General features: G+C 42.9%; 1 protein-coding gene across 1 annotated transcript in view; it reads left to right on the top strand.

The window, feature by feature from the left end:
- col23a1a (collagen type XXIII alpha 1 chain a) overlaps positions 1 to 12,522 on the top strand; it is a 129,924-nt gene that overhangs the window by 112,599 nt on the left and 4,803 nt on the right. Inside the window, exons 10-29 of the mRNA XM_076877317.1 lie at positions 1,583 to 1,642; positions 3,547 to 3,663; positions 7,337 to 7,363; positions 7,522 to 7,548; positions 7,671 to 7,721; positions 7,810 to 7,869; positions 7,979 to 8,023; positions 8,140 to 8,217; positions 8,399 to 8,422; positions 10,346 to 10,390; positions 10,525 to 10,569; positions 10,691 to 10,771; positions 10,863 to 10,916; positions 11,304 to 11,378; positions 11,475 to 11,501; positions 11,590 to 11,649; positions 11,744 to 11,815; positions 11,919 to 11,945; positions 12,070 to 12,123; positions 12,312 to 12,398. Coding sequence (XP_076733432.1) covers positions 1,583 to 1,642; positions 3,547 to 3,663; positions 7,337 to 7,363; positions 7,522 to 7,548; positions 7,671 to 7,721; positions 7,810 to 7,869; positions 7,979 to 8,023; positions 8,140 to 8,217; positions 8,399 to 8,422; positions 10,346 to 10,390; positions 10,525 to 10,569; positions 10,691 to 10,771; positions 10,863 to 10,916; positions 11,304 to 11,378; positions 11,475 to 11,501; positions 11,590 to 11,649; positions 11,744 to 11,815; positions 11,919 to 11,945; positions 12,070 to 12,123; positions 12,312 to 12,398 — 1,116 coding nt within the window. The remainder of the gene's footprint in view (positions 1 to 1,582; positions 1,643 to 3,546; positions 3,664 to 7,336; positions 7,364 to 7,521; positions 7,549 to 7,670; positions 7,722 to 7,809; positions 7,870 to 7,978; positions 8,024 to 8,139; positions 8,218 to 8,398; positions 8,423 to 10,345; positions 10,391 to 10,524; positions 10,570 to 10,690; positions 10,772 to 10,862; positions 10,917 to 11,303; positions 11,379 to 11,474; positions 11,502 to 11,589; positions 11,650 to 11,743; positions 11,816 to 11,918; positions 11,946 to 12,069; positions 12,124 to 12,311; positions 12,399 to 12,522) is intronic.

Below are 12,522 nucleotides of genomic sequence, written 5' to 3'. Positions count from 1 at the left end.
CATTTGATTTCCCCACCTATCCTTTCAGATAGTTTGTGCAAGAATTAAATCTCCTTTGGCATTTCGCATTACATAGTTATTCCAAATGATAAATATTGCACTTGGCCCAGGCCTCTGCAGCTTTGATGTCCCTGGACAAATCTGCAGCCCCAAAAACCTCAAGCTTGGTTCAAATCAAACCCAACAGCTCCTAAAGCTACTGTAGATGTGGATGAGGTTTGGCTCCCTCATATAGGTTGTCACAGATACGGCTGTAGATGGGTTAGAAAACAAAAATCTCTTGCTTGCTCAGTACTATTTTTAACAGTCGGATTGTCTTCAGGTCATTAAATATGCTCATTTATCACCTTACTGGGATTTCAAAACTGTATTCAAAGGTTCAGCTTTGACCTTTACGGGCAGATAAGCGTATGTGTGAAAACAGAAAGCAACCGCAAATCTCCGTCAATGTGCCGCTTCCTGTCAGTCCATCACTTTTAGTGCCTCTTCCAGGCTGATTCTGGTCTTAGACCAGGGTACCAAAACAGGATAACAGGGTTATTAAAACAAAATGTTAAAGAACCACCAAAATGATGTGAGAAAAAGGTCATGTATAGTGTTGCGTCTTTCTCCAAAGCAACTTTTTGTTGAGTGGAGTAAAGCTGGTAGCTATTTTTCCCAAGCCTCCATACAGTCAAATCCATACGGAGGACATTGTCACTGCATGTTTAGGTTCATCTGGGGGCTGTATTGAAAGACAAGCTCTGATGAGAGTTTGATCCCCTGCCAAATCCTGAGTTTGCCTCCCTGAGAGCATCTGCAAACAGGCCATAGTGAGACGGGCCTCCAGGGATGAATGGCCATTTGTCTTAGTATCAGCCTTAAGTCTGATGAGAACAATGTAAAGGGGAAACCCACCATGAAACAGTCTATTCTCTTATGCAGTGTTTAAGGAGCATATGCATAAGTGGTCTTCATGGTGGGAACGGTGTGAATAAGCAACTGTGACAGTGGGCAGAGAGGGGTGCACAGGCCCAGAGAGGAGGAGGTGGAGTCTGCGGTGGTGCAAAAACCTCAGCCATCCAGCCCTCACTAGAGCCTGTTAGCAGAACCTTCTCTAGCAGCTCTTCTTCTTCTGTCACTCCCCCCCCCCTTAGATCTTCTCCCCATCCTTCCCTCCCTCCCTTGTGTTTTTGAGGGAGCTGAACCAAAGAAGCGACACAGTGCTCCAGGCTCTGCGGCAGCAGGAAAACTCTGCTCCTTTCAGCCTGACAGACAATCAACACATTTACTGTGTTGACTGGAAAGAGCCAAACCACCACTGTTTTGTTTGGTCACAGTGGGAATGATCGGAAGGCACTAAATGTTGTGCACGCACAGACACACACACACACACACTACTCCAAAATGATTTTTCAAGGGTCAAAAGACAGCTATTGGGCCTTACTTGCAGATTTTACGGATGTCTGTCTCACGATTTGCCGATGATGCATTTTATTTGCACCTGATGGGTTTTTAACTGCATATATAATTCGATTTGAAACAGCTGCAAACATGACTGTAATGCTGCGCTATCTTGTTCACCTTTTCCTCTTCTCTTCAGGGTCCTCCTATGTACGGCACACATGCAAGCCTGCACAGTAATCAGATTCTCACTGTTAAGGTTTGTGCCTCTTAGAGAACTGCTGTCGGACTGCCGAGCTACCGCTATCCCTGCAGACAGAGGAGCAAAACACCTCTCTTGCAGTTTTTCCCTCCTTTCTTTGTGCTTAGAGCTTAAGAGGCTGTTGAACTCTTATCTGTTTTTCCTGCAGCATTTGTTTTCATGAACTCTGGACTCACGGTTAACAGCGGACCTCTGATTTCCAACTTATGTAACTGACGCTCTTCTCGCACTCACTTTAATCCACTCCATGTCCTCTTCTCTCTTTTTTCTGTATCCCCTCTCCTTGTTTTCTCCCCTTTCTTTTCTTTTCATCACTGGTGCACCTCTTTGCATCGTAGATGGTTTTCCCCAGAACTGACCACGGCTTTCTCTCTCGAGAGCCGACCAACAGCTTTCAGAGACTCTTTCTGAAGGTAGACCACAACTAAAAGGCATGTGTGCTTTTTCTTTTGTTTCCTTAACACTTTAACCCGCTTTTCCTTTTCATGTTCTGACTAGCGTCTTCCCTTCTTTCCCACTTTTTCCACATTCTTCAGTCATGTTGCATGAAATTGATCTCGTGTTTCTTGTCTTTTGGTCAACTAAAAATGTATTGCCATGAATGATTAATTAAAAGTGTTTATATTCAGAGCTCCAAAGCATTTTGAAACATAGGAAAACATCTTTGGAAGATGAGCCACCCACACTGTAGAAATGTGCGGTTCTCGTTAATCTTACTCCTCAGTGTCGACATCACTTCATCACTTTGGTTCAAGCTCGAGCCTAACAGGGACATAATAATTATCAGTGCATAGGAATGAGGTTCTAGTCTGCTTTAAGGCACTGGTTATATCATTTTCATGAAAGTGTTTTTGACAAAGCAAACCATAATGCACCACATGTCTGTAGGGATGGGAGAATAGCATCAAAGTGGAGACAAAACTGGTGCCTAATTTAGCCTAAATAGGCAGTGGGATGGTGGTAATTTTCAGTAAAAAAAGATGGCACGCAGTATAAATCCAGTGATCAGATGTATTTTTCACTTACAAATGAAGTTGTTTTGCCAGCATGGATTTGTTTGAAATGTCAGTCTAACTCACCAGATAAAAACTGTTCTTATTGGCCAGTTCCTCCTGCTGTTGTCCTTTATTACCAGTGCCCTGGTACAAAACCACACTAACTAACCAGCTGCATGCCAGTAATTGCAAGTTAAGTTTGAGGGATTTCTGCTCATAGCACAAAGCATATTTAAAGCTTTTCTTAATAATAATGTGTTTGTGAGATCCGTGGCTTACAGTGACACACAGATAATTATCACCCAACTCTGCAGTTTCCCTCAGCTCTACAGAACTTTGGAGAGTCTTTTATCTCCCTGTTTTCTTACTTTCACTCTCTGCTCTCTCACTGCTCTTTCCTGGCAGTCGTTGCGTCAAAAAGAGAAAGAAACTGTAGGCCCCCGCGTTTCCTCTCAAGCACCAAACAGCAAACAGTGTTCTCAACTAGCTGTTAAACATATGTGGAGCATTTAGCAGATAAAGAACCAAATATTTTTCTCAGGAAACTCGACGGGGTCTAAAATACGAGGGAATTTTGCAGTCATGTTTATCAGGTGGAGAGAAAGGCAACTGTAAATAAATGTTGGGCAAATAAATAAACAGATTAAGGATTATACACCTTGACTGCCCACAAAGACAGCTGCAGAAGCTGAGGGGTAGTTCTTTGATGTTTGCCGTATAACCTTAACAGGTCGCTGGCATGTCAGTGTTTGCTTCTGTTGCCAAAAACAAATCAGTTAATGGGGGCGTTTAAGGAGTTTTATTTTAATATATTACGTTATCGTGTGTACTTAATAATGTATTTATTACAAGTTTGTAGTTGGTAGTTTATTTTTGCATTTTTTCCTCTTCTTGTTTTTTTATCAGGGTGATCAGGGTCAGGCTGGACCTGCTGGTCCTCCCGGTCCCCCAGGTCCTCCAGGTCCCCGTGGCCCCCCTGGGAACACTGGAAAAGATGGACCTCGTGGTCTTCCCGGAGAGCCAGTAAGAGCATCTTTTTATCTCTACCCCTCTTCTTGAGCTAGCCATCGTTTCTTTACATTTGGCTTCTAAGGAGCCAGACTTGTCTCGAGCAACAGTTCTCCAGGCTGTCTGTAGGTCTTTCAAAGTTCTTCTGTGGACATTGACTGCTTTTTCAGTTATTTTCAGAGCAGGCCTTTTACCTGACCGATAAAAAAAAAACACCATTTGTTCAAATTTCTAAAATTGAACTAGCAAGGTGATTTCTAAAGAGCTCTTAGCTAAAAACTTGGCATATCCCAGCATGGTGTGCGGTGTGTTCTTAAAAAATCTGAGGCAAACCTGGCACAGGACCTGAGAGACGCATCTAGCCATTCACTGAAGACTCATCAGAAATGGTCTCAGTCGAATGGTGGCTGTCAGTAAGCCATTCTTAAGAAAGAAAAACAGTTAAAACGGCTGAGGTAAATTATACAAGAACTTAATTGAAAATAAATGGCAACATGTCGTATAGAGTGATGAGTCCAAGTTTGACATTTTTGGTTCAGATCATCGTCAGTATGTACGGAGGAGGTCAGCAGAGAGGAACAGCAGTTAGTGTTTACAGCCATCTGTAAAACACAGCGGAGCTGCAATTAAGCCAGCAGTGTTGAGGATTTCATGAAAACAGACGGCATTATGAACAATGCAAAGTAGAGTCAGATTTTGATCCTCCATGCAATAAAAAAACCTGAAAAGCTTCTGACTGGCAATGGCTTCATTTGTCAGCATGACAAAGATTCCAAACACACTGCAAATGCAGTAAATGGCCTGTATTTATATAGTGCTTTACTTAGTCCCTAAGGACCCCAAAGCGCTTTACACATTCAGTCATCCACCCATTAACACACTGGTGATGGCAAGCTACATTGTAGCCACAGCCACCCTGGGCGCACTGACAGAGGCGAGGCTGCCGAACACTGGCGCCACCGGGTCCTCTGACCACCACCAGTAGGAAACGGGTGAAGTGTGTGCCCAAGGACACAACGACCGAGACTGTCCAAGCAGGGGCTCGAACCGACAACCTTCCAATTACAAGGTGAACTCCCAACTCTTGAGCCACGATCGCCCAGTAAAAGCATACCTGGATAGAAAAACAAACAGTGGAACACTATCAGTCATGGATTGGCCTCTTCAGAGCCCAGACCTCAGCAGTATCGAAGCAGTGTAGGCTCATCTTGACAGAAAACAGAACAAAAGTTCCCCAAGAAGCCTGAAGAACTATTCCTGAAGACTGCTTAAAGAAATGACAAGAAATCTGCCTAAGAGAGTTCAGGCTGTGTGAAGAATAAAGGTGGCGACACCAAATATTGACTTTCAGGCTTGTATTTAAGTCAGTATTTCCATGTGTTTGCTGACGTTTCAATAAATCACTGCACGTATTTCCCATTTTCCTTGTAAAATATGAAGAAATGATGGATGACTCAAGACTTTTGCACAGTACTGTACAAGAGCCAAATCCACACTGACTCAACAAAACAATGCCCTCCCACCCCCACTGTAGATCTCCTCTTACTCCATCCCTTCTGGCTGTCAAACTAAGGTTACACCACAAGCATTGCAGCCACTTAGAACACCTCAGTCATCAGTGGCTTTGTTACTCCCATCATACTCTTTAACCACAACACTGTGACAGATTGCAAACTGTGTAGCTCCAACCTGTAAATGTGGAATCCTATACATATATTTAAGGGGTAAGGGTGTACACAGCAAATGGCAATGAACCCCTATTCTCATTTTTCTGGGATTTGCCAGCATGCTGTGGCTTACCTAAAGAAGTCCCAGAATAGCAAGTCTACTCCTGGCCTCATCTGTTTTGTGTAAGTTAGCGGCCACAAAGTTCTCCAACACCCCCCCTTTCCAAATCCACATTCTCCCACCCTCCTACCACAACTGTGTTGCTGTGCACGCTGAAACTGATATGGCACTGTGGTGAGTTCATGGGCAGTTTGCCGGTCTCACCAAACAATAGTACACTCCTCGCCTGTGGCCGTTTTCGTTTCTTAAAATTAACTTTTTGCTTCCCAGGGTCTAGTTCAGATGCAGCAAAACTTGCAGCTGTGGTTATTGAATTGAAGAGAAGGAGACTATGAAGGTAATTTTTGTTTATTCAAGTGTAGGAATGAATGCGCTGTTACCCTCAACTGGCACAAGAGGACAGCAAGGGATTCAAGTGAAAAATGTTGGTTTCGGTGTGGGTCACTTGAGAACTGCTGAACCAACAGCAGGGAAAGCCAGCGCAGCTCAGAAAATGACAAAAAACAGACGGGTCGAAGAGAAAAGGGGGCCCATCCTGTAACCTAGTCGATTGCAAATGTGCTCTTCAAGTTGATTAAAGGAGTTGCAAAACCCCAAAACAGCAAAACAAAGCACAGAGGCCTGCAGAGAGCCACTCCATGTTGTAGGCAGATGTCTAAGAGGGCCGAGCGGGAGAAAGTGAGTGAGACTGCCAGCCCTGGTGTACTCAAACCTCCATCGTTTTTTATCTGTTATATAGAATGAAATGTCTCATGCTGTCGGGTAGCTCTGTCACCTTAAAGTAAGAAGGTACTGGGTTTTAACCTTCCAATCAGCAGGGTCTACATGTTCTGCCTGCATGGCTTCCCACAGGATAATTGTCAAGTTAATTGGCAATTGGTTGGTTCGGGTGGATTGATGACTGTATGGATGGATAGATGTTGGTAAGGAAATATGACGAGAAAGAAAGAGCAGTGCCAAAAAGATGAAAGTAAAACGGGTCCAGAAAACAGTAGGAAGGATCGCGATGACACTTTTTGCACGCTGGCCAGCTGGAGAATATCTAATCAGCTTCTGCATATTACTGAATGGAAGGCTAACAACCTTCAATTTATATCGTGCATTTATTAGGGTCCACTGGCTGATCAAGTAAACACAACTACTTGATAGTAGTGTGTGTATCTGTGTGTGAGGAAGCAATGGAGAGAGGCTCTTGCACAAGAGCCCTCTAAGCTGTCTCCGCCATGAATGACTTCATAGCAGATGTTTAGCTGCTTCCACCTGGCTGTCGCAGACAGTCGCTAAAAAAGATCTTTTTAGCTAAATAAAAAATATGTTAGCTCATTGATGGATAGAAGTTTGTGCTCACTGGCTTAACACTCATCAAACACAGACTTCAGTTTGAAGGCTTCAAATTCAAATCCAACTGCAAACAGAATAAAACTTGTTTAGTCTTCTTTTGTATGAATGGGCGTCAAAGCAAAGAAAGAAAACTCTCTTAATGCATACTTAAGGGGCATTTTGCAAGTCTCTTGAACCCTTTTTGGGGAGGTCGACACGCCATAAGATTGATCATCACTGCTGACACGGGAACACCGCTGTCCAACAAGTTAGACCGAAGTTGGGTTTACATCTGGCTGTTGGAAAGGCCAAAAGAGCATAATTTTCAGAATTTTCCTGCTTATCCATGCATTAGGTAACCAGTTGTGGCCTGTATTGAAGCATCTGTCTTTGTTATTTTTCTCTGCTCATCATTCATCCATTTCCTGTAATTATTCTCTAAACAGTCCAGCTCGTGCTGAAGGAGCTGAAGTCTACAGACTGCCTTGAATGCCTTATTGAAAAGTGACATCTAGTGGCCAAAAAGATTCATGTTCCTGAAGTAGATTCACCTCATTAAATGTCTCCTCTGTCCTTTCAGGGTTTTCCTGGTCGCGATGGAGCTGAGGTGAGCAGAGTTCACACTAAGCTTTAAGAGTTTGTTTCGCATTTTGTTTGGTTTACAGCTGAAGCAATTTGGCTTTTGCTGTTGGAGTCTTTTTAGTCGGAATAATTTGACTGTCTGAAAAATTCATAATTTATTTTTTTTATATATTTCCACCTCAGGGGCCACAGGGACTGCCTGGGAGGCCGGTAAGACTGCTAACAAACTATTGATCTTAACTGAAGTGTTGCCATCAAAGGGCTCAAAAGCTGTTTTAATATAGCCAGATATGTAGCTCTCTCTGCATTTAATGGCTCTTTTGAATTGCTAGGGAGAAGATGGGCAGCCTGGTTATCCACAACAGGGTGTCCCGGGGCAAAAGGTAAAGCCGAGCTTTACTCTACCACTCTCATGTCTCTGACATGGATGATTTTAAGTATGTTTCTAACCTTTAATGTGCATTTAAACAGGGCGAGCCTGGGAATGCAGTAAAAGGAGAGCGAGGCATGGATGGACTTCCAGGATTAAAGGTAAGAAACATATCTGAAATTGTTTTTGAAATAATAATGATCAATAATAATGCTAACAATTATGCTATGAAAGAGTTTTACCATAATATGGTGTTCATGGTGCAAACAGGGTGACAAAGGAGAAAGAGGAGAGCAAGGACTACAGGGAGCCATGGTATGTTATTTGTTATGCTTAAGGGCCAACTCTGTCCTTCTGCTATTATGCTGAGCCATCTATGCATCTCTACATTTATATAAAATATTCCTACATTATTATTTTTTCTGCCTCAGGGTTTTCCTGGTGAGAAGGGCACCCCGGGTGCTTCAGACATCATCGACTTCAATGGGAAGCTTCTAGATGCTTTGCAGGTGAGTCATATTCAAGTGTCGGTGTCAGCGACACCCGATTCATTCAGCCGCTTATGACTGAATTCCACATAAGGATTGAGGCAGAGCTTTTCAAAACAAGTAAATAAGTAAATAACACCAGAGCTGGCAGTGTGGTAAAAAGAAACCAAAAACTAAACATGTCGCCATTTCTCCTCGACAGGCCATCAACACCATCAGTGTTTCGGTAATCTGCTGCTGCTGTTGCTGCATGTTTTTGGCGGTGTGACCAGTAACTAACACCAATGCACAGATTTGCATCTAAGCATCTCTTGTGTATTTACTGCATCGCCCGCTTTCTCTTGCTAATGGGTTTTGTTTGTGTTTGTAGATGCCCTCAACAAAGAGTGTTGGACTTCATATGTATTGGATGTCACTCTAGGGGCCACATCTAAAGAGCATTACTGAGTGTCTCAGTTTTCCAGAGTCTCTTGTGTATTTGTTTGGGACAGAAAAAAAAGCACAGCCCTTACAAATAAAGCACCGCTGTGCTATCAGATGACATGCAGCCTAAAGAGCTTTGATTAATTATGCAGAAAAATCAAAAGCCTTCTGTGTTTTTATGGCATGTATGTGAAAAGTATGTGTTTGAAACCTGCTACAGGGCAGCATGGTGTGTTTTACTTTGTGCTAGCACATAGAGAAGGGAGCGCCTCACTGTCAACACAGTCTCACATCACTCTCTTCAGACACCAGCTTCTTTGATCCTGCTGTACACCGCAGTACGTGCTACTGGCAGATGGCTCTCTGAGAAGTGGAGCATGCATTTGATTTAAAACAATTATGAACCAGGTCCCCCTGGAGCTGAGCTCCTGCATGCAACAATCAATACAAGCAATATAAGAATGTTGCAAAGGGATTGGTGAAAGCATGGACCCGAGATCTTATCGGAAGCTATTTGCCATTGCGAATTAGTTGGCACAAATTCACACGCAGGGCTCCACGGAGCAGGTAGCGCTCACTGGCCACCCACCTTGTGAGTTGATCGCTTGTTTGTGTGAAAAGCAGCGTTTCATGTGCTTGTTGTGAAATGTTAGGTGATGATGAATTTGGTTTAAAACAATGCTAAGATGGGTTGTTTGTCACTGTCAGTCATTTTGCAGATGAATAGCATTCACTTTCCAGTGATGGAGTGTCTGGGATCAAATAGTTGCTTGTAAACATCATTTTCCATGGCTTTAAAAGCTGAGAACGAACAACAAGTTAGAAACTGGAAAATTAATCGTACACCTCTGGGAGGCGACTTGGCTTTTTTCCTTTTTATTGCTTCAAGATGACCGGAGCCTTTACAAGGAGGAATAACAAGTGTAGCATTGTGAATATAAAGATTAAGTGGAGTGATTTACAAGAGCTATCACTCATAGCATAACGGCAGAGCTGCATGGGAAGAATATGGCCTATTACATATATGCACGCCATTCTTCATTCATCATTAGGGTTACATAAAGTCACATGAATGTTTTCTCCAGCAGTCCCATCATTCAGACAATCACAGAGAGCCGTGCCAGGCTATTGTGTAGCACAGACCACATTCAGAGCTCTTTTACAATCTCTGTAAGATAAAAATTGCTTCAAGTTGGTTGTGATCAGCAAAAAGGAATGAAGGAAGGTTTTGGACTTGTTTACTGTCAGGCCCACATTGTGAATTATAGCGTTTTGTGTTCACGATTTGGGCCTTTTATAATGAGTTACCAGCCTCACTGTGATAAACAGTGTGAGAGTGAGCAGATAAAAAATGCAGAAGATGTCTAAGGGACTGTCTGAAAATTGCAGCTCTAATTAAAGCCGTTATAGTGTCATATTTTTATATGATGCATATGACTATTTGTAAGAGAAAGACCTCCTTAGCTCCCCACAGCTTTATAGTTGCTTTCAGGTCTTGGTTTGATCTGTTTGAGTTTGGTCTCACAGCTCGCACGAGCAATTTTATCCACCAAGAGAGGCAGCTGTTGTTAGCACGCCAGCCCGGCAGCAAGTGACACACAAAGTCGGTGACTAGCTGTAATCAGCTAAACCAGAAAATCAGTTGCTGCTAGGTTAATTTAGTCTAACACAGGTCATGCAACAAAGCTTTGTGCTCATTTCTTTTATTCTGCCTGTTTTTCTCCAGGGGCCACCTGGACCACCAGGACCTCCAGGACCTGCAGGGGAAAAGGTAAGCCATACAGCTGTGATTGGCTGATATTTATTGTTTGATAAATACCCAAAACATGCTAAGCCTGATTTTGTAGACAAAGTCAGATATATTAGTCCACCGAGTGCATCTTCCCTCTTTTTGTTCTGCATCAGGGTGAGCTCGGGTTACCTGGACCAGCAGGAGTTGACGGGGAGAAGGTAAAGCGACAAAGAGAGTATATTACACCCAGACGCATGCTCCTTTTCTTTCACTACTTCATATAGTAGTCAGTGGGACGTTTAGCATCATCTGCCTTATTAATCTCTTCTTCATCTCCAGGGACTCAAAGGTGACATGGGTGAGACAGGACCTCCCGGCATGAGAGGAGAGAAAGGCGAGATGGGTCTCTCTGGGCCTACTGTAAGTAGCGACAGTGACTCTATTTCGCTAATAACACAATGGTGACAACTTTAAAAACAGCTGAAAGTTAATCCTGCTCTTTGTGGCTCAGGGTATGGATGGACAGAAAGGAGAAAAAGGCGACTGCAGACTAGATGACAACTTGGTTAGTATGAGTATGAAATACATGAATCCTCTGACGTTCATTACAGATTGCTGCACCTCCAAACAGACAGTTTAAAGGGAAATATATTGTTATTTATTTGTTATTTGCATGTTTTGAACCATCTGCTTCATTGCTTTAAAGAACTGAATAATGTTCACACTCATTGATGTAGATTTTACTCTAGTTTTAAGTTCTTTCCAATTGATTTTCATTTTGGAAATGAGTGAGAATCTAAAGAAGTAAACACATGAAACAGTCTGAAATTCTCTGGTTACTTTGAGGAACGACTATACAAAGTTTTGAATTTAGCTGAGAAACTCTTAACCACTTTTTTCACTTAATTTATATGCTTCTCTTCTTGTTTCCACTTTTTCATTGGTGCTAAAGGTTCAGATGATTTCCCAGCCAGGCCCACCTGGCCCACCAGGCCCACCGGGAATACCTGGGCACCCTGGATCCATGGTGAGTACCTGCAGCATAACTTTATATCATTTCAGATAAAACAAGTCCAGTCAGGTCTGTAGTTTGCAAAGACTCACATCACACAATGTCCTACAGGGGCTGCATGGAATGCCTGGTCCTAAGGTAAGCTCGTTTATCTGTATGTGATGGAGGCGGATGGCAGCTGTATGATGCATTGTCTTGTACTCAGTGTGGCTTTGCTGTAATGCAGGGTGAACCAGGAGTGGGGATAAAGGGAGAGAAGGGAGACAGTGGTCCTCCTGGATCCAGAGTAAGTGATAATGGGCTTTATTATTATTCTAATGTGTTGGTCATGGCTCAAGAACTGGACATGATGCAGTGATGAATGTGTGCTTTTACTGCAGGGATCAGATGGCCTCCAAGGTCCACCTGGGTCTCCGGGCTTAGTGGGCCTTCCTGGTGCCAAGGGAGAGAAAGTAAGGACACAACAACCTCCATAAAAGTGTTTAATAGATCTGTTGTTCGTTGCTGGTTTATTCATTATTTTTTAAAAAAATCTTTCTCAATGTGTATTTGCAGGGAAGACTAGGAGAGCCTGGACTTGATGTGAGTTTCTTACTAAGAAGAACTATACATGTTGACATTATTTTATCACAGTATCTTCAGTTTAAATAAAGTCTGACATATATTGGGTAATAAGTTCCCTTATGGATTGTGGTTTTGTATCCAGGGTTTCCCAGGCCTGAGGGGAGAAAAAGGTGATCGAGGCGAAAAAGGAGACAAGGTAAGTCCAAACAGATCCTCAGTTCTCCTCCAGCTTATCGCATCTTCCTCCTTCAGTTTTTTAACATAGCAACAATAATGACTGACTTAAACTGCTTAAACTATTTCCAGTGTATGAATGGGCTGTCTTCATTAGCTGCATGTGATAAGTGTATGAATTTGTTTAACTGTTGTCCTCATCACTCCCAGGGTGACAGAGGAACAGTAGGGAAGAGAGGTCTAAAGGGCCAGAAGGGTGAACAAGGTCCTCCGGGTCTGGACCAGCCTTGTCCTGTGGTATGTCTCCCCCACACATGTACACACAAAGGCTTTGCAGCAATGCTCATTTACTTACTCCCACTTTCCTCTAGCTTTTTAGTTTAAAAACACTTAGCATATATCTTATCTCTGTTTCCCCCTT

Source organism: Maylandia zebra, linkage group LG2 (assembly GCF_041146795.1).
Source record: "Maylandia zebra isolate NMK-2024a linkage group LG2, Mzebra_GT3a, whole genome shotgun sequence".
NCBI lineage: Eukaryota > Metazoa > Chordata > Actinopteri > Cichliformes > Cichlidae > Maylandia > Maylandia zebra.
Note: the sequence above shows the minus strand (reverse complement) of the source record. Positions and strands in the feature narration are given on the sequence as shown.